This window comes from Barbus barbus, assembly GCF_936440315.1.
Source record: "Barbus barbus genome assembly, chromosome: 36".
Lineage (NCBI taxonomy): Eukaryota > Metazoa > Chordata > Actinopteri > Cypriniformes > Cyprinidae > Barbus > Barbus barbus.
The window spans coordinates 164,495-188,567 of record NC_136714.1 but is presented as its reverse complement, the minus strand read 5'-3'; the positions used below and the strand labels follow the sequence as shown (position 1 = coordinate 188,567).

General features: G+C 40.3%; 1 protein-coding gene across 2 annotated transcripts in view; it reads right to left on the bottom strand.

The window, feature by feature from the left end:
• The window catches only part of LOC306856017 (long-chain-fatty-acid--CoA ligase 6-like), a 31,250-nt gene extending 7,673 nt beyond the window's left edge, over positions 1-23,577 (bottom strand). Inside the window, exons 1-13 of one of the 2 annotated variants that reach the window (XM_079394976.1) lie at positions 22,936-23,131; positions 22,373-22,569; positions 12,676-12,896; positions 11,717-11,831; positions 10,641-10,705; positions 8,580-8,681; positions 8,399-8,498; positions 7,607-7,785; positions 5,983-6,015; positions 5,405-5,456; positions 1,147-1,220; positions 981-1,058; positions 333-467 (exon numbers count right to left, since the gene is read on the bottom strand). In XM_079394976.1, the coding sequence (XP_079251102.1) occupies positions 333-467; positions 981-1,058; positions 1,147-1,220; positions 5,405-5,456; positions 5,983-6,015; positions 7,607-7,785; positions 8,399-8,498; positions 8,580-8,681; positions 10,641-10,705; positions 11,717-11,831; positions 12,676-12,879 (1,137 nt within the window). In that variant the 5' untranslated portion in view covers positions 12,880-12,896; positions 22,373-22,569; positions 22,936-23,131. Of the gene's footprint in view, positions 1-332; positions 468-980; positions 1,059-1,146; positions 1,221-5,404; positions 5,457-5,982; positions 6,016-7,606; positions 7,786-8,398; positions 8,499-8,579; positions 8,682-10,640; positions 10,706-11,716; positions 11,832-12,675; positions 12,897-22,372; positions 22,570-22,935 lie in introns of both variants that reach the window. The other variant, XM_079394975.1, reaches the window with a different exon arrangement.
• Positions 23,578-24,073: the final 496 nt, after the last annotated feature.

Sequence of the window (24,073 nt, the reverse complement as noted above, 5' to 3'; positions counted from 1 at the left end):
CTTAAACAATAAACCACGAGTCGCTCATCAAAAACACACAATGAAGGTAAGAGTGCTGCACATCTGCTGTTCAACCTAAAACATCTCAATTAATGAGTTAAGTCAAAAATATGATTTAACATCAACCTAAATACTTCCATTAAAGTGAGTTTTGTTGGAATAAACGGGTTAAATCAGGCAGAAAAGGTTCTTTAAGCTAACATTTGCAGGTTAGCCCTTGTTACACTGCTGGTGTCTGTGTGCATTACTGCTCTTCAGGAATATGTTTGTGGATCAGTCAGTTTGAGCAGGACTTTCATACGCAGACAGACAGGAATCAGGCAGCGTCTCACCTTGTCATACATGCGGTTCAGGAGCCTTGGCACCACTGGAAATATGGTGGGCCGCAGAGCCTTCATATCATCTGAAAGCAGACGGATATCGCCTTGGAAAAAGCCAATCCTCCCGCCGTGGCAGATGACCACCGCCTAGAGATCAGAACCAGCAGACTGAGCGATCAGAAACACTGACAAATATTTGACTGCACTGACAAACTCCAACTGAACTGATCTGATCTGACAGAATGACTCTATTGCCTTATGTTGAGCTGAAATTAAAACAAAAATCTTATAATGGATGATTTGTGCAACATTAACAAATATTAATTTAATTTTACTGTGAACCCAGCTGACAAAAATGCGTTCTAGGAACATATACATACATACATACATAAATATTTATACATACATACATACATACAAGGATCATATAAGGACTGCAGCGTCTGAGAAAGAGGAAGCGTGTGTTTCTGTGTTTGTGTAGGTGTGGTTTCATGCCCTCTATAGTGTGCACTGCTGACACAGCGCCAAACTGTAACATGAGCAGAGCTGGAGTTTGTGCTGGAGGGTGTGTGTGTGTGTGTGTGTGTTTGAGCTCTAAATGAGCCGAGCTACTGAATATGTCACAGGAAGCACAGGGAGACGTTTTCTCACACATCTCACCTCAATCAGTCTCTCGAACATGTGAGCAAGAGGCAGGAAGGAAATGAGAACGTCGTCTTGGTTTGGAAAGATCACCTTCTGCAGCGGCACGAATAGAAAGCGCTGTGGTTAGTTAGAAAGTGCCAGTCAACTCAATGCAGAGGAGATTCGAACACGAACCACTCACATCGGTCACTTTCAAAAAGCCGCCGAAGTCTGCAGTGATGTTCCTGTGGGTCAGCATCACTCCCTTCGGGTTTCCTAAAAGACAAACACACGTTACTGTGTGTTAGATCAGCTCACTGATGAGGAGGTGACGTCACATTACTCTGCTCCACATCAGCTGCTGTTTGCTGGTTTGACTGAACAGAGCAGAACTAATGAAGGGACTCTCGAATAGAATAAAGCCACTTGGCAGATATTACAGATATAACAGCCCATACGACAAGAATATATTTTAAAACATACAAAAAAATAAAAAATAAATAAATAGGCAAAATATATTTACGTAAACATTTTCTAACTATAGTTTTTGGCAACGTTTAATATGAAATATATATATATATATATATGTCACCTTAATTTGTTGTCTGCAACGTGTGAACACTTTTGAAATAATATCAGCAAGAACATACTTTAAAAAAAAAAAAAAAATGACAATGTATATATACACAAAAATTAATATAAAAGTACAAAATAAAAATATATTTTATCAAAATCTCTTTTCCCCAATTTTAGAATTTAGTGTAATCAAGATTGCAAATGCATTTTCTTACCCCCGAAATACATTCTGAAATATATTTTGGTATACAGTGCATTCAGAAAGTATTCAGACCCCCTTCACCGTTGTTATGTTGCAGCCTGATACTACAGTTGTATAAAAAAAAAAAAATAAATCCTCATTAATCTACACTCCGTACCTCATAACCAACTGAAAACAGAATTTTAGAAATGTCTGTAAATTTATTAAAAAGAAAAAAACTGAAGTATCACATTTACATGCAACAACATTTGAAATTTAGCTCAGGTGCCTCCCATTTCTCTTGATCATTGCGGAGATGTTTCTGCGCCTTGATTGGAGTCCACCTGTGGTAAATTAAATTGATTGGACATGATTTGGAAAGGCACACACCTCTCTATAAAAGACCTCACAGCTGGCAATGCATAGAGTGAAAACCAAGCCTTGAGGTCAAAGGAACTGCCTGCAGAGCTCAGAGACAGGATTGTAATGAGGCACAGATCTGAGGAAGGCTACAAAAAGCACAGTGGCTTCCATAATTCTCAAATGAAAGAAGTTTGGCACAACCAGGACTCTTCCAAGAGCTGGTCGCCCAGCCAAACTGAGCAACTGATGGAGAAGGGCCTTGTCTAGACTGGTGACCAAGAAGCTGATGGTCACTCTAGTTGAGCTCCATGACCATATATGCAGGTGGGAGAAACCTACAGAAGGACAAACATCACTGCAACACTCCACCAATCTGGGCTTCATGGCGGTGTGGCCAAACTCAATCCTCTCCTCAGTGAAGACACATGAAAACACACTTGGAATTTACAAAACAGCACCTAAAGGACCCTCAGACTCTGAGAAACAAGATTCTCGTCTGATGAACCTCAATTCCAAGCATCACGTTTGAAGGAAAGCAGCTCTGCTCATCTCTTGCAGAGAACCATCCTACATACTTTCTAATTCTGTTTTCACTTCATATGAGGTACGGAGTGTAGATTAATGAGAAAAAAAAAACACTATTATCAGGCTACAGCAATTTAAAAAAAGTGAAGAGGGTCTGAATACACTGTACAGGTCCTTTTCAAAAAATTAGCATATTGTGATAAAGTTAATTATTTTCTGTAATGTACTGATAAACATTAGACTTTCATATATTTTAGATTCATTACAACACAACTGAAGTAGTTCAAGCCTTTTATTGTTTTAATATTGATGATTTTGGCATACAGCTCATGAAAACCCAAAATTCCTATCTCAAAAAATTAGCATATTATGAAAAGGTTCTCTAAACGAGCTATTAACCTAATCATCTGAATCAACTAATTAACTCTAAACACCTGCAAAAGATTCCTGAGGCTTTTAAAAACTCCCAGCCTGGTTCATTACTCAAAACCGCAATCATGGGTAAGACTGCCGACCTGACTGCTGTCCAGAAGGCCATCATTGACACCCTCAAGCAAGAGGGTAAGACACAGAAAGACATTTCTGAACGAATAGGCTGTTCCCAGAGTGCTGTATCAAGGCACCTCAGTGGGAAGTCTGTGGGAAGGAAAAAGTGTGGCAGAAAACGCAGCACAACGAGAAGAGGTGACCGGACCCTGAGGAAGATTGTGGAGAAGGACCGATTCCAGACCTTGGGGGACCTGCGGAAGCAGTGGACTGAGTCTGGAGTAGAAACATCCAGAGCCACCGTGTACAGGCGTGTGCAGGAAATGGGCTACAGGTGCCGCATTCCCCAGGTCAAGCCACTTTTGAACCAGAAACAGCGGCAGAAGCGCCTGACCTGGGCTACAGAGAAGCAGCACTGGACTGTTGCTCAGTGGTCCAAAGTACTTTTTTCGGATGAAAGCAAATTTTGCATGTCGTTCGGAAATCAAGGTGCCAGAGTCTGGAGGAAGACTGGGGAGAGGGAAATGCCAAAATGCCTGAAGTCCAGTGTCAAATACCCACAGTCAGTGATGCTGGTGTTGGTCCACTGTGTTTTATCAAGGGCAGGGTCAATGCAGCTAGCTATCAGGAGATTTTGGAGCACTTCATGCTTCCATCTGCTGAAAAGCTTTATGGAGATGAAGATTTCATTTTTCAGCACGACCTGGCACCTGCTCACAGTGCCAAAACCACTGGTAAATGGTTTACTGACCATGGTATTACTGTGCTCAATTGGCCTGCCAACTCTCCTGACCTGAACCCCATAGAGAATCTGTGGGATATTGTGAAGAGAAAGTTGAGAGACGCAAGACCCAACACTCTGGATGAGCTTAAGGCCGCTATCGAAGCATCCTGGGCCTCCATAACACCTCAGCAGTGCCACAGGCTGATTGCCTCCATGCCACGCCGCATTGAAGCAGTCATTTCTGCAAAAGGATTCCCGACCAAGTATTGAGTGCATAACTGAACATAATTATTTGAAGGTTGACTTTTTTTTTTGTATTAAAAACACTTTTCTTTTATTGGTCGGATGAAATATGCTAATTTTTTGAGATAGGAATTTTGGGTTTTCATGAGCTGTATGCCAAAATCATCAATATTAAAACAAAAGGCTTGAACTACTTCAGTTGTGTTGTAATGAATCTAAAATATATGAAAGTCTGTTTATCAGTACATTACAGAAAATAATGAACTTTATCACAATATGCTAATTTTTTGAAAAGGACCTGTATAAGGTTGAAGCCAAATATAGATTCAAACATGTATTTCATTGAGCTTCGACATCTTCAACACTGGATGTTTTGTTTTAAAAGTGTGGAACTGCATTCAGACAGAAGTGAGAGATAACTAGTTCTCCCTCGTTCACTCCCTTATAAAAAATAAACTCAAGAACAGGGAGAGAGGAAGGGAGCGTCAGGATCAGCCGGATATCAAACACATGAGAATGGACTGTTATATGTGTGAGCGTTATGAGCTATCACACACACAAACACGTTTCCAGCTGTGCATGTGCAGCAAGTAATTTACTCGCACTCCTCTGAAGGAGCTGCTGATTTCTGACACGTACTACATTCTGCTTCACTTCATGATGTGTGTTATATAGATGTAGTAATGCATCTGCCAGCGGGGGCTGACTGGACCATCAAAGACCAGCTAACGCTTCATTAACTAACTCTCATAAACTACTCAAAAAAAAAAAAAATTTAATCCAATTTTGTCTGATCAAATAATGAGTCAAAGAGGAGATGCTAAAATCTCCACAGTTGATTCACTGCACTGGAGATGTAAAGTCAAGTCGGGCCCATTGCATTGTGAATGTGCTTCCGGTGCACAGATGATCTGCAGCATGTGGCGTGACGATCTGGTCATCATATAATCCCTCAGTCACGGCAGCATACTGTATGTTTTTCCATAATTCTTCACGGTTTTTAAAGTTATGCAGGAGTCAGTGAATGAGTTGAAATGTCTTGTACAGCCAGTTCAATTATAACTAACACTTAAAGCAGCAGGATTTTAAGTTGGTGGAAATTAATGACAGCGTCCAAACACACACGTTCCTGCTCGCATACATTCACATGCATGTAAACAGAAACAAACTAATAATATCCTTTAAATCTTTTCAAAGCAAACTATATACTCTAGAGTTACTGTACCTTCAAAAAACATGAAAACATGCTAACGACATCTAACTGGTACTGGTTTTTAACCCAAATACTACATGAATTCATGCCAGCAAAAGACAGCTCAGATTTGCGGTGTGTGAGAGACGAGAAGCTGAGTGTCGACTCACCTGTGGTTCCGCTGGTGAAGCACACGATGGACAGGTCATCTGGTCCCGGAGGCTAAAGAAACACATCAACATACATCATCAAGGTCAAACGACACAGGGTTAAACAGTCTCTGCTCTGTCTGTTCATGTTGGGAAACTCCTAAAGTTCTTCACAGACAGACTAGCAGCTCGGGGAACATTAAAGCATTTAATCAGAGGAAAACTACAGTCTGATCACTGGACAGCTTCTGCAGGGCACCAGGTGTCACCTGACTAATCACCTGACCAATCCTGCGCAGTGAATGAATCACATGACACAACATTTGTGACAGTGAAAACTTATGCTTTCATAGCACTACAGTTCTTACACACTACACTGACTAAATGTAATATCTAAATGAACATTAACTTACACCAACAAGACTACTTCTATGGGTTAAATCAGGAACAAATGGCAGGTTACCACTTTTTACACGGTATGTTTTTATAGGATATTTGTTGAAGAAATTTTCCAAAGACTTGACTGCTAGTAGTCTATCATCTCTCAGCACATGTGTTTGTGATAGACAGCGCTGGTGAAACACTGCTTGCACACTCACCACAGGTTTCCTGTAGTTCTCTCGACCCAGAGCCTAAAACAACAGAGACGTTAGTCAAGACATGCAGTAGACCCCCAGGATTCATCATACACTCACGCTGCTAATGTAATGATGGTCAGATACACCGCTGAGGAAAACCAGCCTCGGCCTTCTGCTGGACTCATGCATGATGGGAGAACCAGCTCGTTTATCACCAACCCTCAGAGGAGCTTTTCTTTCTTTTGTGTGATTTTTAGGAGAATTTCTCTTTTCAGTACGGTGAAACTGAATGAGGACTGGAGCCATCAAGCTCCAAATGAACAAACACTGACAGGAAAATGATCACTAGAGTCTAGGAGTTAAGAGTTTAGTTATTCACTGAAAATCTGAAAATCATTCACATACTCTTAAGATCAAATCTGTGCATACACATGTTTTATAAACGAGCCCGCAGTTCTTAAATAAAAGCAGTAGTGGTTAAGGGAACAAATTAAAATAAGAAATATGATTTCAGCTTACGTTTTAGCATATTTTAAAGGGGTCATATGATGCGATTTCTTGTTTTCTTTTCTGTAGTGTGTTATGTAGCTATTTGTGCGTGTAGAAGATCTGCAGAGTTACAAAGCTCAAAGTCTCCTACAAAAGGATTTATTGCATCTAAAAGAGAAGGCTGATCCAGACCGGGTAAAACACCTCATGAAAACATGCCCCCACATGTCTACGTCAGCGATGTGGCACGCTGTGTTTTTCTGTGAAAGCAAAAGCACTTTATTTGACCTTCCGAAAGTAGATGCATTTAGGAATCATTGTTAAGATTGGTTTACAACAGAACAGCACAACCCAAATGTTCGAATTTGTGCTACGCATTTTATGGATGACCATTTTCATGAACCTAGTTGAGTACAAGGCTGGCTGTGCACAGGCTATTTCTTAAAAAAAAAAAAAGGGGTCTATTCCACGACTTTGCTCTGACAATCTGACGCTTCTGAATCAGCGACTGGAAGTATGATTTGTTATTAGTTCAAGTATTTGCTATTGACTGTTCAAATGTGGAGTTTTGCGCAGTGTAGAGTAATGCGTCGTGTGTGTGTGTGTGTGTGAGACAGAGACACATCACAGTGGAGTTAGCCGTGTTAACTGCGGCTTGTGTGCAAACACACATGAGCTTCATCACGGTGTCGGTCACGCAACTCTGTTCCCTGCTCAAGCTTGAACTGATGGTAAAACTAACGACATTATTAACGGTCTTTATATTTATTTTGAAAGTTGAAGCTCGCGATTATGGAAAGGGGCGTTACATTTCCGACGCATGCTTGTGGTGTTCGGCCAATCACAATGCACGGGGTCAGCTGGCCAATCAGAGCAGACTGTGCTTAACGGAAGGAGGGACTTTGTAGAAAGCGAAGCGTTTGAGAGAGCCGGGCCATAGAGAAACTACAATAATGTACAGTATTTGAAAAATAATGTGTTTTTTGAACATTAAAGCATGTCAACATATTCTGTTACACCAAACACACAAAATACTGATCTTTAAAAATAGCATCATATTAAACCTTGTTTTGTCTTATTTTAAATCATTTAAAAAAAAAATCTGAATGCAAAATTTGATCTGAATGCTGAACTGATCTGCCGTGATCCGTCTCACCTCCACGTCTCGGAGCGAGCGGAGCAGAACACCGCTCTTCTGAGCCTCCTCCAGCAGCGGAGCGTCGAACGAATCCATGAGGATGATGGTCTTCAGACCCGGTGTCTCTCCTCTCTGAACGTTCTCCAGGAGCACCGCCGCTTTCTCCACTTTATCACAGATCACTGTGGAGATCTCAGCTGGAGAATACAGTGTTCAAAGAGGGAATGAATACAAAAAAAATCCTTTTTAGCATCTGTATGGTTCCACGAAGAACCTTCAACATCCATGGAACCACTAAAGGTTCTTAGTGGAAAAAGACTAATAAAATACAAAGAAAAAAGCATGCCTCTATTACAGTATTTTAAAACTGCTTGCACACAAAATCTTTCCTTGTCACAGTTTCTGAAAGCTGAGACTCAAACAGCAGAAGCACACACCAACTCTGCAAAACCAGACACTAATTATCTGCCTTGGACTCCGTTTTCAATTTCATTTTGCAAAACACAACACACAATTCTCTATGAAACACACACAAATCTAACACAAATTAATATTATGGCAAAAGTGTTTGGTTTTGAGATGTGTTTGTGATATTTTGAATGCAGTGCTTCATTTTGCAAAAGATGTGAGGCACTTTGTGTGCAATTCTTGGATTTGTGTGTAAAGCTTTGAAAAAAAAAAAAAAAAACTTTTGAAAATGTAAGCAGTTGAAAAAAAACTAAGACTTGATCAGTGAAAGGTTCTTCTATGGCATCGCTGCAGAAAGCCTGTTGTAATCGGTGTTCTGAGGAGCATGAGTGAGTGGCGCACCTCTGTTGATGATGTAGCGGATGGCGTCGGGTCCGAGCGTGTCGTACAGCGGCACCACCACCATAGAGTACGTGTAGCACGCCAGCTCAGAGATGATCCACTGTGAATGCATGAGACCAGCACATCATGAGCTTCTGTTCATGGCTTCTGCAGCCTCGTGTTTTGGTGTTTGGTGCTTTACCTCAGGCCGGTTCTGTGCGAACACCCCGATGAACTGATCCGGATTGGGCTGACATCCCTGAGACAGCAGACCGGAGCCCAGGAGCTCGGCGCGGCTGAACACCTGCGGAGCAGACACGCAATAACCCGCTCTTACCACGCAATTCACTACTGGAAGTTATGAAAAAGTAAATGATTACTTTTAAATTTACTATCATTTCATTTACAGTTACTTCTTGTGTACCTGCATTAAATTCTGTATTGGCTTTAGAACAATTCTATATGAAAACAACAGTGGATTTAACATGAAAAATTAACATCTGATGTTAAAATGTATGTTTTTAAATGTTTGTTTCTCCCTTTAAATTCTTTGGTTAATGATTTGTGCATTTTTACACTACAAAACAAAAATGCTTTTCTTACTTAGATTTTTTTGTCTTGTTTCCAGCCCAGATACAGTATACTGCCAAAAGTATTGACACCCCCTTCTAATGAACAGGTTTATCTATTTTAGTCATTTCCATGAGCACAAATCTGAATGTTTAAGCATATAATGATATTCTAGGGAATTGTGTGCTTCTAATTTTATAGCAACAGTTTGGACAGAACCCTTTTCTATTCTAACATGACAGTGTCTCTGTGAATAAGACACGGTTCAAAAAGACATGATTGATTGAGTCAGTGTGGAAGAACTGGACTGATCTGCAGAAACCTCTGCTGTGACTTTAAGAGCCAAAAACTCATCACCAAACACCAGTCACATATGGGTACAGTCATTTTAGACGCTTCCAAAACTGTTACAACAAATAAATGAAATGTTTCCATGTTTGCTGCCACAGTTTTGGAAGGGGATTTTTCTGTTCTACAGAAGGGGGTGTCCCAACACTTTTGGCAATATACTGTAAATAGGATTTTCTAGACAAGTAAAAAAGTATTGTTGTGTTTTCAGAAAAAAAAAGTCAAAATGAAGTGAGTTATTGCTTAGAACAAGCAAAAACAATCTGCCAATATTAGTCTGTTTCTTTCTTATTCCGAGGTCACCGTAGCCACCCAGATCCAGACTGTATCCAGATCAGATGGTGGATCAGCACCTAGAGATGACCTCTACAGCAGGACACCTAGATGAGCACCAGAGACTGATCCCAAGACAGACAGCCATCGGGACAAGACCACAGGAACCAGATGAGTCCTTTGCACAATCTGACTCTGCTTTAGTCTAGATTTAAACTGCTGATTTAGTCTGGCCAGAGGAGAATGACACTATTTCAACAAACTCTTTCCTCGTCTAAATACTGTAAAGCTGATATAAAGCCACCCAGCTCTATATCAAACTGATGCAAAGCTCCTTTGAGACAATTTGTATTGTTAGAAGCGCTATACAAATAATAGTGACTTGATTTAATCTTATTTCAAACAGAAAACAAGATTATTTTGCTTACCCCATTGGCAGATTATTTAGCTTGTTTCAAGCAAAAAAAACACTTAATTTTGACTTGTTTTTTTCAGAAAACAAGACAATTTTAACTCGTCTAGAAAATCCTTCTTGATTTAAGAATTTTTAGATATCTGGGCTAGAAAAAAGGCAAAAAAATCTAAGTAAGAAAAGCATTTTTTGCAGTGTATATTATTTATTTGAAAGAGCAAAGCGATTAAAAGAGCAGTTTCATGTTGTTTTGCTCAACTGATGGAGGTTGATATGGGCTTTAGAAGGTTAGTAGTAATACGTAACGCAATACTTATGAGAGTAATTAGTAATCTAATGACTCTGTTGGATAAGTACCACAGCTAGTAATGAATTCCTTTTCTACAGTAACTCAACACTGCTAGCCGTCTGAAATCATAAGTTTGCTTTGAAGGCAAATAAAATGTAAAAAGTCCTGATTCTAACACAAACCCACAGAAACAGAAGCTGCTGCTCTCTGTATTGTTTTCTGTTGTCTCCTTTCACGAAAGTAAATTGCACGGGCTTATTTCACAAATCAGGACAGAGCACAGAACACAAACAGCAGGTGTAAACGGGGATGTGTCTATTGTGAAACACACATTAATATCAGGTGTGAGCGGGTCTGCTGTCCGTACTCACCTCTCTGTAGGACAGCCATTTGTAGGGTTGATTGGGGAGTCTGGAGCCTAAAAACGGCCCGTCACCTGCTCAAAACACCAGAGAGACGTCAGGTCTTTCACACTCATCCTCTCCTCTATTCTCTTTTCACCAGTGCTTTGAAAGCAAGAGGATCTCAGAGAAATCACCAGCCAAAGGACTGCAATGATTACCATTCACTTAGTGTTTCTGAAAGAGTCTAGGCCAGGGTTCCTCAAATCTTTCCCAGGAGGGCTAATCTGCTGCAGAGTTTAGCTCCAACCCTGATCAAACTCACCTGCCTGTGATTTTCTAATGATCTTGAAGACTCATTAGCAGCTCAGGTGTGTTTGATTAGGGTTAGAGCTAAACTCTGCAGGAGTGGGCCAGATTTGAGGATCCCTGGTCTAGGCTGCATTTACGTGATCAAGAATACTATACTGTGAAATATCATTACAACAACAACAACTGCTTTTTATATTGTAAGTGAAATTAAAATTTTAGAGCATTATTAATAGCTATTTGGCAGCTGCTATTTACACTAAGTGAAAACAGCAAGATGTTCTGCTATCTATACTACTTATTGCAAATAGTAGAAATTGTCTGCACCTCAGTATTGTAGTACATTATAAAACAGCATGCAATAATAACATATTGAGTGTGAATTATAATTTTAATTCAAATTATTAAGGCAATTATTATTATTATTATTTGCCTAATTATTATTAGGCAAAAGGCAGGTTCGAGTCGATTGCGTCAAAAAGCACACGCCTTATCTACGCCACTGAAACTGATGTTAAACAAGCGTCTTTTTTCAGTTTTGACTAACTCAATCACACGTTGGTGGGCAGAGCTAGTGTACATAGACACTCCGTAACTATATTTATTTATACCAAACATTATAACACACTTCCGAGTATAATTCAGCTACTAATGTGTGTAAAAATGACAATATAAACAGGAACAGACAGTCACTCGATCACAATATTCTGCTGCTGCTGCAACACCGAGGCCTGAGCTGTGCACTTTACCCATAATGCACTGCTCTTTGCATGACTCTCATGGGTTGTGCCGCTCACCGGTGATGTGCAGGCCGCGCTGGAACACCTCATACATGGTCTTGGCGTCCTCGTGATAATACGAGAGCAGCGTGGAGCTGTCGCCCATCATGGACCTTCGAGCTCCATCCTCCATCTGGAAAACAGGAGGACGCTCCTCTGTAAATCCCATTCAATAGCCATATGAAAGGTGCATTGTTGAGTTGGTCGTCTACATGTTTGCATTCGTGTTTGCATTCATATTTGCATTCTGCTGGATTGTGTGCGAGGAGAATGTGCTCGCTTCAGTGCTTTCATCTGTGATCATAACACTGTTGTTTAAAATCAAACATCAGTCTGCATGCACAGAGCTTTCCACAGGCTTATAGTGAAGGATATATTACCCCATCCTCTCCTGAAGCACATTTGAAAAGAGTATGAGAATATATTTATATATATATATGTGTGTGTGTGGTGTTGTTGTTGTAGGTCGCTGCAGTCAGCCAGTTGCTGTGAATGCTTTGCTTATGCAAAACCTCAGATCTGAGCCAGATTTGAACACACAGGACTCAAAGGAGATCATCACAGGACACAGAACCAGTCTGAACATGCACTCGCGTTTAGTTTGATTTATTGTTGAAGTGATAAAAGCGTAATGTTGGAGCTGCATGAATGAAGCCTCTCTCTATCATCATGGCACGCTTGTGCACACTAGTGAGGGAGGAACACATGTGATGAACACTTCAATAACTACTGCTGATCAGCGCTTCTCAGGCTTTATGTCGCCAAAGCTATTTACTGTCAAAAATTATTGTTCTAATGTTTATTTAATTACCAATAAATTAACATGACTTCTAGTTTTATTATTTTTTTTACCAGTATTATTTTAGCATCATTTACATATTATTATAGTCAATACATTGAATTAGTTTTCAGTTTATTTTTAGTTATAGGTTTTGTCATTTCTTTAGTTTTGTCTGATCAGCTGACCCGAGGTTTACCTGCACTTCCTGTGACTGGAGCCGGAGGTCGCAGGGCGGTGTGATGGGCCGCGGCCGAGTGGAGATCCAGTAGGCCAGCACAGCGGTCAGGGCACCCAGACCCAGCAGAGCCGAGGTGGGCAGAGAGCGGAGGAACTGACCCAGATCATCCAGCTCAGGCAGCTGAAGACCCAGCAGCAGATCCCGACACTGCATCTTCTCCATAAACGTGGAGCTGAGCTCTGACACACACACATACACACACACAGATCAGACCAGATCCAACATGCATGATCATGAGGAAGGATAAATCTGAAAGCACAAAGTCACAGTTTATCTGGACATCAACAAAAACAGACAGCAGCGCTCACTTCTTCTGACAGCTTACACATTAACATACAGTCTGCTGTCTAATCCAAACACCCCTGAACACTCACTCACACACTCTCACACACACACACACACACACACACACACACACACACACACACACACACTCACACACACTCACACACACACACACACTCACACAAACACATGCACACACTCACACACACGCACACACACACTCACACAAACACACTCACTGAGCTTTGTTGTTGTTTTGAAAGTTTATTCATTTGGAAAGAGTTAGCAATTATTCTTACAGTGTGATTTAGCATTAAAATGAAGTATGAAGAAGAATTGCACACATGCTGGAATTCGGCAGCGTTTCTCCAAGTCCCTGTTGAACAAACCAGCATATTCTGGTTAGGTGTGTTGTGAAGCATGGCAGCTGGTTTAAGCTGGTTCGTAGTTGGTCATGAGCAGGAGCTAGTTGCTTAGGACCAGCTTAAACCAGTTTAAACCAGATAAAACCAGCTCAAACCAGCTAAAACCAGCTGACATGCTTCAAAACACACCTAACCAGAATATCAACAGGGGTGTCTGATGAGGACGTGCTGAAGCTGACCGTATCTCGTCTTTATTTAGAGTTTTATCTGCAGACGCTTCACTGGCGGCCGGTGAAATCATCTCAGTCTCAAAATGATGAACTCATGCCAAACCATGAAGAAAACACACAAACTCAATCACAGCAGCTGCGCCTACAGAAGATCAGATCTGCTGATCCTGAGCAGTCTTTCCATAAGTGACGTGTGTGTGTGTGTGTGTGTGTGTGCATGTTTATGAGGACACAAATTTGTATAATGACATGGGTATGACAGAGGTATTACAATATGAAGGTGGTTTATGAGGACACTGCCTATGTCCCTGTAATTCAAAAGGCTTAAAAAACATACTAAATGGTGTTTTTTTGAAAATCTAAAAATGCACAAAGTCTCCTGTGAGGGCTAAGTTTAGGTGTAGGGTTGGTGTAGGGCAATAGCACACACAGTTTGTTCAGTATAAAAACCATTACGCCTATGGAGAGTCCCCATAAACCACAAAAACCAACGTGTGTGTGTGTGTGTGTGTGTGTGTGTGTGTGTGTGTGTGTGTGTGTGTGTGTGTGTGTGTGTGACGTGTGTGGTGAAGACGTGTGCAGCTGAACACTGATAAACTTGGTCTGAGATCCAGTAATTCTGTGCTTCATCTCTGGACTTGATTTGTAAACACTTCCAAAAACGTCTAACATTCATCAGCATGCATTAGGTTTCTAACAGTCAGCTCTGTAACCCGCAGGTCCACAGTCTCTGATTGTGCAGTATATAGATATCACATCAAATCTGCTGTAAGTGTGTGAAGTCGATATAATAATCAGAGTCACTCACCAGCATGGAGAAGCAGTGGCGTCTGACTCTCTCTCACACACACACACACACACACACACACTCTCTAAAGTCCACTCTATCAGTTCTGTTGGATTTGGTCAGTCACTCTCACAGAAATCACATCAGCGCTTATTCAGAGATCTGCATCTGCTTTTACTGCAGGATCTCAAACATCAGCTGAGATATTTTCTTTGACAAAAGGAGTGAATGAAATGGTTTTAAGTATCTAGAAGGCAGTGATTCTTTAAATCAATGAATGAAGCCACAAGCCGTGCTCTAAACGCAGTGAAGCTCCTCGCTGTCACAGTCCAGATGCCACTCATCCTACATAGAACTCAAGCATTCATGATCATATAAAATATACTTCAATGTCATTCCTGCTGAAGCTTGTTTGTCATGTATTTAAATAAATTGACACATTTGTAATGATGAAGCTGCAATTTAATAAACATTAATTTTAATATCAAATAACATACTGAAGTTGAATTATAATCAAGTACTTTACATGTGCTTTAGTATTTTAGTCAACATGTCAAAATAAGAGTACTTCAAAGCACAGCAGAAGATTATTGAAACATAATGATGTGAAATGTAATTTAAATTTGATTTTACATTAATATAAAGTGCACATTTTAAAAGTGTACTTTAGTGTTTAGAAACAGTCAAGAAAGTGTCTCTCTTTAAGTCACTTAAATGGCCATTAATTAATTTTTCATAAATTTTCTATCATGTGCAAGTACAGTTTTTAAGAATATACTGTGAAGGTTTACACTAAGTGCACGTTCAGTACAGTTCAGCGCACGTCTTTCTCTCAAGGTTCTGCACTTTTGCTCAGTTCACACAAATACTGGATGACACTCAACTGTTTTACTTCTTAAAGTATATTTATCATTGGTCTTGCCTCATTCATCATCTTAGAATTCATTTCTCATTTGTCAAGGAATCTCAGGAGACCGTCTTCATCTTAAAATGTCCATAATAAGTGATGCTCATACGCTTCAGAGGAGAAAGAGACTGATGCAGTAACACTTCAGACGAGGAAACGCATTCACTCTTTCTCTCAGTAGAGTTTTCCCTCATTAAACTCCTCACTGATAGTAAATAAGGTAGTTGTTGTAGTGCTTGTTTAGGAGTTGGGTCAGTAGAATATGGTCATGCATTACTATCTGCTTTATAAGTGTTAATAAACATCTACGATGCAAGAATATGCTAGTAATATGCATGCTAACACTTACTTAAGTGTTATTATAATTTATCAATAAAATAACGGCTCTTCTGGTTGTTCCTGGCAACAAAATTGCTTATGTTTCTATATAAAGTATTGATTGTTTGTGGAGCCTTTTAAAGTCTATTTACTCGTAACTTCCTTTCTATCCAGACTGCATGTGCTTTAAATGCACTCATAAATAACTGCACATAAGAAACCAACCACTGTGATATGGTAATTATATTGGCAGAACATGTTCACAAACAGCCTACAGAGGCAGCGGCACACTATCATGCCATCCTGAAGACCTCTGATTATCTCCACAGACATCATCTGATGCCAGTTCATCCATCACTATACAGATGCTCTCCTAATGCACAAGCGTTCATTCATACGCTGTAGATTATCAAAGGATTATCAGCACTAAATATAGAACGTCTGCGGGATATGCAATATAATACATTCATATTCTGACCGAGCGTTTCACTTGTTCCTCAGAAGATCAGTAGTTCATGTTTATTCAAAGAGTGCATTTGAAAATATATGATGATGATGATGATGGGTTCAGCAATATTTAATGTAACATTAGTCTTTCTCATGCAGTCATGAAGACTTAATCATTTCATAGTTACTTCTATTGTCTTTGAAATATGGTTAAAGTATTATCTATTGTATACAATCTATTGTAACTATTGGTAAGTCAAGTATTTAAATATATTTGTAATTACACATTTGTAATGATGAAGTCGCAACCTAGTACATTCAAAATGTATGTACTAAGAAAATATATACGGCTATATAACTTTCAATATAATATGTAATATCACACTGCATTTCTAATCATAATCAAGTGCTTTACATGAGCTTTAGTAAGTCACACATAAAAATAAGAGTACTTCTTTAAAACACCACAAAAGATCATTTAAAGTAGTGCTGTCAAACGATTAATCGCATCCAAAATAAACGTTTTTGTTGCATAATATATGTGTGCGTACTGTGTATATTTATTATGTATATACAGTGCTGTGAAAAGGTTTTTTCCCCCTTCCTGTTTTTTATTTTATTTTTTGCATATTTGTCACACTTAAAATATTCAGATCATCAAACTAATTTTCATATTACACAAAGATAACCCGAGTAGATACAAAATGCAGTTTTTAAATAATGATTTCATTTATTAAGGGGAAAAAACTGTCCAAACCTACCTGGCCCTATGTGAAAAATGAATTGCCCCCTCCTGTTAAATCAAGAAAGAACTGTGATTAACCACATGATTTTAGAAAGCTGATTTATATTACACTAGCCACACCCAGGCCTGATTACTGCCAGACCTGTTGAATCAAGAAATCACTTAAATAGAACCTGACTGACAAAGTGAAGCATGCTTAAAGAGAAACACATCATGCCACAATCTAAAGAAATTCAAGAACACGAGAAACAAAATCAAACTGAATGTATCTGTCTGGAAAGGGTTATAAAGCCATTTCTAAGGCTTTGGGACTCCAGCGAACCACAGCCATTATCCACAAATGGAGAAAACTTGGAACAGTGCGGAACCTTCCAGGAATGGCTGGCCTACCAAAATTACTCCGAAAGCTCATCCAGAAAGACATAAAAGAACACAGAACAAAATCTAAACACGTGCAGGACTCACTTGCCTCAATTAAGATCTGTGTTCATGATTTTACAATAAGAAAGAGACTGGGCAAAAACGGCATCCATGGGAGAGTTCCAAGGCAAAAGCCACTGCTGACCAAAAAGTACACAAAGGCTCGTCTCACATTTGTCAAAAAATATCTTCATTATCCCCAAGATTTTTGGGCAAATATTATGTGGACTGATGAGACAAAAGTTGAACTTTTTGGAAGGTGTGTTCCCGTTAAATCTGCCGTAAAACCAACACAGCATTTCATAAAAAGAACATCATAGCAACAGTCAGACATGGTGGTGGTAGTGTGATGGTCTGGGGCTGCTGTACAGCTTCAGGGCCTGGACGACTTGCCATAATTGATGGAACCATGAATTCAGCTCTCTATCAGAAAATCCTGAAGGAGAATGTCCAGCCATCAGTTTGTGGCTCAAGCTCAAGCGTACTTGGGTTATGCAGCAGGACAATGATCCCAAACACACCAGCAAGTCTACCTCTGAATGGCTCAAGAAAAACAAAATTAAGGTTTTGGAGTGGCCAAGTGAAAGTCCAGACTTAAATGCGCTTGAGATGCTGTGGCATGACCTTCAACAGAACATTCATGTTCAAAAACCCTCCAATGTGGCTGAATTAAAACAATTCTGGAAAGAAGAGTGGGCCAAAATTCCCCCACAGCGATGTGAAAGACTCATTGCCAGTGATCGCAAACACTTGACTGCAGTTGTTACTGCAAAGGGTGGCACAAACCCTTATTAGATATGGGGGCAATTACTTTTTCACTTAGGGCCAGGCAGGTTTGGACAGCATTTTCTATTTACTTGGGTTATCTTTGTGTAATATTAAAGTTTGTTTGATAATCTGAATTTTTTAAGTGTGAAAAATATGCAAAATAAATAAATAAATAAACAGAAAGGGGGCAAACTGTATAACGGCACTGTATGCACTGCACTGTATGTACACACACATACAGTATATATTTAGAAAATATTTACATGTCTATTTTTATATTAATTTAGTTTAAATAAATATATTTAGTATTTAAAAATAACATATTTTTCTGAAATATATACATGAATGTGTGTGTATTTATATATACATAATAAATATACACAGTATACACATATATATTATGTAAACAAAAACTTTATTTTGGATTGTGATTAATCGTTTGACAGCACTACTTTAAACACAATGATTTGGAATGTACTTTAGATATAAGGTCTGTTGGCGATACGGATCGGTTAGGCTGTGAAGCAGGACAGGGTCAGATATTGATAATAAGCTCAAAGCTCAGATGAAGCTCTGCGCTGGTCTTCCTCTGCTCTCTATAGTGCTCAGTTCACTACAAACCACAGAGAAAACACACACAACCGGCTCGTTTGCTCAAAGTGTGTTTGTCTAATTAAACCGGCTGTCTAACCGCTTTACTCACTACAGAAGTTAGTGTAAAAAAAAAGATGCATATTTTAAAAACATCATAATAAACATTAAGGTCTTTAAAAGTTGTCTATTTTTAGTAAGTAAACAGTGACTAATAAAATGAAGAATATTACTATTATCTTCAGTGAAAGTTTTACTTTCATATTATACCTAATTTAACTTTTGTTTATGGCGAAATTAAGTTATCGATCTATCGAAATGTATATCGATCTTCATTAAAGGGATAGTTCACCCAAAAATGAAAATTCTTCATTATTTACTCACCCTCAAGTAGTTCCAAACCTGTATGAATGACTTTGTTCTGCTGAACACAAAGGAAGATATTCTGAAGAAAGTTTGTAACCAGGCCGTTTTTGGGCACCATTGACTTCCATAGTAGGAAAAATAAAAAATACTATGGAAGTCAATGGTGCCCCAGAACTGCTCTGTTTCCCACATTCTTCAGAATATCTTCCTTTGTGTTCGGCAGAACAAAGTCATTCATACAGGTTTGGAACTACTTGAGGGTGAGTAAATAATGAAGAATTTTCATTTTTGGGTGAACTATCCCTTTAAGTAACATTTTGGCTTATGTCTAAAGTCTAAATACTCTGATTAAGTATGAGATGGTCTTTATAATAAACTTTGCATTAATGGTTTTTGTCTTTGGGAAAAGATTTATTTTTGGTTCATAAAATTGGAACCAAACCATAAATATAACTTGGGAAAATATCAGTTAGGCTGTAACAAGAGTATGAGAGTGTTTTTTTAAGTTGGTCTAAAGTATCGTGAGAGAGACACATTACCAAAGCAATGACACTGAGAGAAAACAGCGAGAAAATACTGCTATCTAATGCTTGACACTGGATAATGAATCCATAATCAGCAGGCTGAGCTGAGTAATAATACACAGATCAGTGTGCTCTGCTGTGATTCTGCTGCTGGAGTCTCCTTTGCTTCATAAAACTGCACTTGAGAGTTTAGGTCTCTATAGTCATTAGACCAGCTTCTCCATGTGTGTTTTGCAAATGGAGCTTGTGAGCAGTGATGATTGGCTGCTGTCCATCTTGAGGGCGGGATCTGGAGAGTAAGGCTCCGCCTCCCCTGCCCCGCCCCCACAAAGGCATCACTAGCAATTAGCTTGCGCTGTCACCGGAGATTACGGCCTATTAGTCCAGAAAACAGATGGACGGGAGTAACCCTTGCTTTCCATTGGCTGTCTAAAGTCTGTCCACCTCTCCCTCCTCACATGTGCTGACTTCCTGAAGACCGCTCCTCTCATGTAGGTCACGTCTCCTGCACTGTTGCCCTAAAGAACTAATTCTACCTGATTTAACGAAGTTGGTAATCAGTGATGTTATATAATATTTTTTTCTTGAATAAATGCAGTTCATGTAGTGTTACCTTTTGTAAAAAGTGACTTGCAGATGTTTCCATTAAGAGATATGGACACCTGAATTAACCTTTTTTGGTATATATTAACATATTTAGGACAGTTAAGTTCAGTTCATAATAAGCAGGTCCTTTAGATGTAGTGTGAAGATGAACCCGATCTGCACTGAACACTGTGCAACTGTGCAATTAATCATTAGGTAGCACTTTACAAAAAGGTTTAATTAGTTACAATACTTCTACAGAATTTCAGTTAATGTTAATTGCAACATTTACTACTCATTATTCAAATCAAAAGTCCTATGTTACCATTTTAACCATAGCATGAACAAACACTACACAATTACATTTTCTTATCTAACATTTACAAATATTAATGCAATGAACAAATTAATGAACAAATGCTGTAAAAACATATGGCTCACTACTAGTTTAGGTTAACTAACAAGACATTACTGTACGCTGACATAATAATAATTACTCAATCAACCCAAATGCAGTAATTTATACCAACAAAAGTCATTTTATGGGTTAGAAACAGGTCGCCACTTTATACAGTCTGCAAAGAGCAAGAAAGAATCAAAATATGGTTATTGTAGTGACCACACTCACACACACACACACACACACACTCTCTTGTACACACTGATGGAGCTGAACTGTTACAATGAATTCATTGCAGTTACTGAATTTAAAGGCATTTTTGTCTCCTTGATATGTCTTGAGCCTGTGTTGCAGCAGCTAAGCAGCGCTGATCGCTCTGGTTCTGTGTGAATGCTGCTGCAGCGCAGTGATTATGGAAACGCTGGTCCTCGCGGCCGCCGTATCACACCACCCTCAGCAGATGCGGCTCCGCTCAGCCCTCCCTCCCTCCATCCCATAATCCACCGCTCTCCGTCTACCCTTGACTACATGATACACAGTCTTAGCTTACAGCTCACACACACACACAGACACACACCGGCTGAGAGATGCACAACATATTAAAAATCAAACACACACATTCTCAACCAGCTGCTATATCAGTTAACATCACTGAGCCAAGCTCAACACAAAACTCAGCTCTGCAGAGTAACACATGCAGCTTTGTTCTTCTCAGTGTAACCTCAGGTCCATCCATTCATACTAAACCACATTTTCTAGTATCTGCTTGAATAAAGCCAGAAGTCCCGCTGCTCTTTGAAATGCATGAAGGTGCACATCATTACCAGCGTGAGAGTAATCCAAACAACTAGCGCTCACACATGACCTACCCAACTAACCCAGCTAGCATGAGCCGCACAAGACGTCCTCTTTACTCAGCACATTATTCTGCTCACTAAGCGACATTTCAATGGTCCACACAATCATAAAAATCAATCTTCCCCATTCAGCGAGATGGGCTGTGGCTAGACACACATGACTGCGGCCAAAAGAGGATCTCGGTGATGTTCCTGTAAACAGCCAGCTGTCGGTGTCCAGCTGTAAAGCAGAAGTGCTGGAGACCATTGAGCAACAGACTGAGAAAATCCCAAGTCTTGCTTTCACTCGTCTTGTGATTTAAGATAAATCGTTCTGCATTACTTTCAGTAAGGATTGAGCATTTTTAATGAGATTTTGCACGTTTGCTTGTCCTGTACACTAATTAAAGTCAACGCAAAGCTGGCTATCAAGCCAAAATTATCACATCTAAATTACCAGGTTTTATTTGAGTCAAAAATATGTTGAAGAATGTTGGTATCAATATGTTGTTGGTAACATTGACCTTCATATACTTTGGAAATCAATGGCTATCGTCAACTGTTTGGTTACCAACATTCTTCAACATATCTTCTTTTGTGTTCAGCAGAATAAAGAATCTCATACAGCTCTGGAACAACTCCAGGGAGAGTAAACGATGACAGAATTCTCACATTTGAACTTTAATGGTGACAATTCCAGGTTAGCACTTTTTACAGTAAGTGCAGTGTGTCACATAGTAAGCCTAAATCTTTAAATTATAGAGGACGGGCTGAAAGATTAGGTTCACCTCTGTCTGTCATCACACTGGACTCAATATATTATTGATACGGATGGCAGCCGGGCCGCTCGGGTTCGACTCGGCGAGCTGTGGGTGTCTGAGTGCTGGCCATCAGCACATGGCTATGAAAAATGCACGAGGTGAAGGCTACACTGTACCAAAAACCAAACCAAACCAAACACTTTAAGTTTAATTGCTGCCTTGAGTTTTGAGTAAAATCAAAAGGCGCAAGCATGCATGTTTGAACCGAAACTCATAAAATGGAGAAATTAAGTGCTAGAGCGTGTCACTGAGCCGGTTACCTTGAATAAAAGAAACACTTCGCACTGTTACCCTGGCTGCAGAACCCGTCGTGCCCTAAGCAGTGCCCTAAGCAGTGCGCTACCCGCTCAGCTGGGTGGAGTGAGGCGCGGTGACGCTTCAGCACCCCCTCGCTGGACAGCTCCACCAATCAGGCGCGCCGCTCTCGCCGTTACGTCACCGGCCTCTGCGTAGTAGCCTACAATGAAGCACGACACCGGCAAACCAGCCGTTTAACACCACGTCCCATAACATGCACCAACATAAGACATATAAGTTACACGACTATAAGTGTCTCGCGTCGCTGTTCCACATCATGCACACTCACAGAAACACACTCTCACGCAGCGACGCGTCGCTCGAGCTCTTAAGCGTCTCGTGCCGCATAACGCAAAAATACCACCATCAGCAACAGCACCATCAGCAAAGCGCTGCTGAGGCGAGTGTTAACAGAGTAGCTGATACAGATGAGATAGCGCAGAGAATGCCTCTCTCAGACGATGTTAATTCGTGAGCATCTAATGATGTCCGTCTCTGTGTTTCGAGCGAGCATGAGGACACTCACCTAGCACAACCCAGACAGAGCCCGCGACTAACGCGAAGGCGAGCATGTCTCGTTCATGGGGAGCGATGCCGCAGCGCTCATCTGTGCCGCGTGGAGCCGAGCTGAGACGCGCTGCCGCCGGCCGCAGGAAGAGAGAGTGAGGATCACCTCCTGTCTCCTCCCTCACCGGGATGATGATGAGGAGGAGGAGGAGGAGGAGGAAGCACCTATGAGGCTGCAGATGCTGCGGGCTGATTCCTCACGTCATGTGTGCACACAGCGGTTAACAAAAGCAGGAGTGGTTTCTCCTCATTTGATTACTATAAGATCGTCACATTTTTAAATCTTTAGTTTTACCTGAATTTTAGCTACTTGAGCTCGCAATAATGTGAGATGTTTATTTATTTTTTGAGTTGTTTTTTTTAATCTCGTGACGCGCAGTCTATCTTTTGCTCCATCACCAATTCCCAGAGGAATAGCGCATCACGTGACTCTCAAGCTCCTCCTCCCCTGTTTAACCTTGAGTCGCTCTCCTTCTCCACATCCATCCAGAGCGGATCACGTGACGCGCTCAGGGCTCACAGACGTGCATTTCATTCATGTTGGGATGCTTCATCACATAACAGTGCTGCTGCTGAGATGCTTCTTCCTCACACCAGACTCTGGGAGAGGATAGGTTTGTCTGGAGAGAAGGACAGGCTGGACAGTGACGCAGCTGCTGTGGATTTGTCACTCAATCCAATGTGACCGAGCTGTCAGAGCAGATGGCCCAGTGGAGATTTACTCAAGCCGCTCTCTCTCTGCTTCACACTGACACTTAAACGCTGTGTGTCTGGATCAGTCTGATTGGGACAGCTCATCTAAAGTTTTATTTTCATCGACTAGTGCAATTCCAATTCAGGCCTTTTCTGAGATTAATTTCTTAAGTGTTCCTTTTGTAATGTTTTGCTTAAAAATGGCAGCAGGTCATGCAGCGGAGATCTCTGTAGACACAATAATGTGTGAAACCTGATAGGAAGTTTAGTGGAAAATTTTGACATGATGTGTGGAATCAGACACCATACAGTCTCTCAGATGATCAGTGTGTGTGTGTGTGTGTGTGTGAGTGTGTGGTGTGTCAACACACCAACACACACACATGTTGGTTTTTGTGGTTTAT